Here is a 3737-nt window from a genome sequence, read left to right as displayed (position 1 = left end):
AATTATATTTAATTTTTTTATTATAATAAAAAATTTTTATATAAAATTATAGTTTAATTTAAATTAACGAATTAAAGGAGTCTTAAATTTAAAAAAAACTTGAGAGTTCGTAAGAAGATTTCACACAATTTTTTACTTTTACTTATTTGATTACCTTAAAGTTTGATCATCTCACGCTTTATGAAAAAAAAAAACTATTGCTAGTGTATATAACACGTGTCCTAACATAAATTTTCCCACATATATCCTTTCGATCTTTGAAATAATAAAACAGTGCAATTATATATTACGTCAAGTGGTGGGCTCCTTCACGTGAAGGCAATTATTCCTGCCTCCTTTTATCTTCAAATTCCATGAAATTTTTTCAGCACATAATATTCGCGCGGTATGTTTTTTTCTCTCTTGTGATAATTAATATTCACGCGGTATTAATATTCATACGTTAAACAAACGTTGGAAATAAGTCGGCACTACATGACAAACGTTGACTCACTAGTCTTCCCAACACTGGGAAGGCAAGAAGAAATTTCTCAACACATAACATGTCTTGCATTTCATGGATCTCTGCCTTCTCGAAAACCTCAAAACTAGAGAGCTTTCATTTTGTAAGAAACACAAAAGCTGAGAAAGAGAGAATTTTTGCTCGTAGTTTTGATCCTAGGAGTGATCGACATGGATGCTGGTGGAGCTTCTTCTTCTGCTTCTTCTACTTCAGAGAAATATGATGTTTTTCTGAGTTTTAGAGGTGAAAATACGCGCAATACTTTCACAAGCCATCTTTACGCTGTTTTGGAGCGAAAGAAAATTAAGACCTACATAGATGAGAAAAGTCTTGAGAGAGGAGACAGAATCTCGCCTGCACTTCTTGAAGCTATTCGGATCTCAAAGATTTCGGTTATAGTTTTCTCAAAAGATTATGCTTCATCATCATGGTGCTTAAGTGAGCTTGTGCATATACTTGAAAGCCACCGAGAAAATAAACATATGGTTATACCCATTTTCTACTACGTAGAAAATAAACATATGCCATCATGGTGCTTACATGGTTGAGCCTTACTTTTATAAATGTCTACCATCTCAAAAACGTCAAGACTCTAACATATGCCATTTTCTACGACGTATGTTTTTTTTTTTTTTTCTCGTTTGTGATAATTAATATTCATGCGGTATTAATATGCATACGTTAAACAAACGTTGGAAATAAGTCGGGACTACATGACAAACGTTGACTCACTAGTCTTCCCAACAGTGGGAAGGCAAGAAAAATTTCTCAACACATAACAAGTCTTGCTTTTCATGAATCTCTGCCCTCTCAAAAACCTCAAAATTAGAGAGCTTTCATTTTGTAAGAAACACAAAAGCTGAGAAAGAGAGAATTTTTGCTCGTAGTTTTGATCCTAGGAGTGACTCGTGTCTGATATCGACATGGATGCTGGTGGAGGTTCTTCTTCTGCTTCTTCTACTTCGGAGAAATATGATGTTTGTCTGAGTTTTAGAGGTGAAGATACGCGCAATACTTTCACAAGCCATCTTTACGCTGCTTTAGAGCGAAAGAAAATCAAGACCTACATAGATGAGGAAAGTCTTGAGAGAGGAGACAAAATCTCACCTGCACTTCTTGAAGCTATCCGGATCTCAAAGATTTCGGTTATAGTTTTCTCAAAAGATTATGCTTCATCATCATGGTGCTTAAGTGAGCTTGTGCATATACTTGAAAGCCACCGAGAAAATAAACATATGGTTATACCCATTTTCTACGACGTAGATCCCTCCCATATACGAAAACAAGAAGGAAGTTATGGAAAGGCATTTCTAAAACATGAAGAACGCTTTAAAGATAACATGGAGATAGTGCAGAAGTGGAGAGTTGCTTTAATGGAGTCGGCCAATCTTTCAGGTTGGGATTCTCGAAACACCAGGTAATTAGTTGCAATTGATTCTAACATATATTCTATTTACAGTGTTATTAATTACTTAATTATGCCAAAATAAATAACATGGAGAAGTTTTTATTATCATTACTATCATTTTTCTCGAGATAAAATTACTTTGGTATCCCATTAGAAATACGCTCTTAATATCCATTGATTTTAATAATATTAAAACGGTAACATTTTAAAAACATCCTAATATCTTGAAGTGATTTTTAAGACGTAAAATAATCTTAATATCTTTCTATTTAATTAATAATACATGGTACTAAATTGATTTTATCTTTTTTTTTTTCTTTTTCATTACATTAATATCAGTTCAGTCATATTTTTTTTAAATAGGAAACAGATCAACCACAGATGAACTATAATATAACCCCCATTTCACAACATTTTAGTTTCTAAACAATAGTTGACAGAAAACATAAAAGAAGATCTCAATTCATTCATAATACCAAACATTAGGCTTTTAGCTACCAATAATGGAATGACTTAGTCTAAGGTCCCATTCATTTTACTGATTTGAGTTTAGAATTCAAGTTTTGTTAAGTAAAAAGCTCTCAAAAAGAGTCATATTTAAGTTTTTTGTTACAGTAAAAAGTTATCACATAAAGTCATATCTCAACTCGAATCAGCAAACAAAACAGGCCCTAAGTCCTTACAGAGCTCTCAAGCGCGTGATTTTCCCAAATTCAGGTGTCAATATTCCTTCCAAAGAAAGACCACTCGCATTCCTGCAATAACAGTGAAGCACAACATTAAAACCACAATCTACTATCCTGAGAAAACATCTTAACAAACATAAAGAAGAAAAAACTTCTTACAACATTTGAATTTTGCCCTCTTCACAATTAACACCCCGACCACAAGCAAGTACAATCATCACCATGATTCCAACTCTCCAAAGCACCAAAAGAATCACAATTATTCCTCACCCAGAATGCCAACAAAAGGGTCCCTATATTTCCAAACAAATTTCAAAAAAAAAAAAAAAACACAAACACTAACAACTATATTCAACACCATTAAATTATAAAAGAAAATTAAAAAAAATTCATTCATCATTGAGCCGTTTTATCAAATAGATAGCCTGCAACATTACAAAGGACAAAATATATTTCTAAGGAATCATTTAATGATTATTTCGCATGTGAACTATAAATAGCCACATTAGCTATTGTATTAAGAACACTTGAATATTTGATAATTCAATACAAAATTGAGTGTTCTCTCCAATTTAAATTTTTTTTTTCTAAGGAATCATTTAGGATTTTATGTCCCGTTTTCCATTAGAGTTAGGCCAGTAAAATCATATTTTATCTATTCTTCTGCATCAACTTAAAATTTCGCAATGAGTTTATGTTCAATAGACGGACTATAAATTATTTACATGTTCTCTAGATTAAAGCAATATGTATGTATCTCCCATTAGTTTAATTCAAAATTCACTAACAGCATTTAATCCTCGTTTAGCCCCTCAAATTTTAAATTTGTCTTGATCACGATTTTTATTATTTTGTAAAGATATATATATATATAGTAATCTTCAGAATTTTTAAAAAATAAAATAAAATATGTTGGTTCCGGTTTGAGTCTTTTAACACTTTATAAGATAATATGAATAATGCAGAAACATAAAATAAAAGAACACGAGATAAATGGTATTACGGTTCGGTAACACCCTACTCCGCGGGGCTATGCTCAGATGGTGAACAATCCACTAAGAACTCTTTTACAATTCAATTGGACTTAATCTACCCGAGACTCCCTCTCTAAGAAGACGCCTATGAACTAGCAATTTCTCAA

The 3737-nt window shown here is 32.2% G+C and overlaps 2 protein-coding genes across 2 annotated transcripts; both read left to right on the top strand.

The window, feature by feature from the left end:
- Positions 1 to 672: 672 nt before the first annotated feature.
- LOC112093252 (toll/interleukin-1 receptor-like protein) lies at positions 673 to 1050 on the top strand. The gene has a single exon (XM_024171347.1). The coding sequence runs from the start codon at positions 673 to 675 to the stop codon at positions 1048 to 1050; it is 378 nt and encodes a 125-aa protein (XP_024027115.1).
- Positions 1051 to 1303: 253 nt separating this feature from the next.
- LOC112093251 (TMV resistance protein N-like) lies at positions 1304 to 1919 on the top strand (the record flags this gene model as incomplete). The annotated part of the gene is made up of 1 exon (XM_024171340.1): positions 1304 to 1919. A coding segment is annotated over exon 1 (494 nt), but the record flags the coding sequence as incomplete, so codon positions are not given.
- Between the last annotated feature and the right edge of the window lie 1818 nt (positions 1920 to 3737).

Source organism: Morus notabilis, unplaced genomic scaffold, assembly GCF_000414095.1.
Source record: "Morus notabilis unplaced genomic scaffold, ASM41409v2 Scaffold6537, whole genome shotgun sequence".
NCBI classification, from domain to species: domain Eukaryota; kingdom Viridiplantae; phylum Streptophyta; class Magnoliopsida; order Rosales; family Moraceae; genus Morus; species Morus notabilis.
The sequence above is the reverse complement of the archived record's forward strand: the minus strand, read 5'-3'. Positions and strand labels throughout refer to the sequence as shown.

Bases quoted from the DNA above. Each gene is read 5' to 3' on its own strand.
- LOC112093252 (XM_024171347.1), top strand. From the start codon at position 673: ATGGATGCTGGTGGAGCTTCTTCTTCTGCTTCTTCTACTTCAGAGAAA.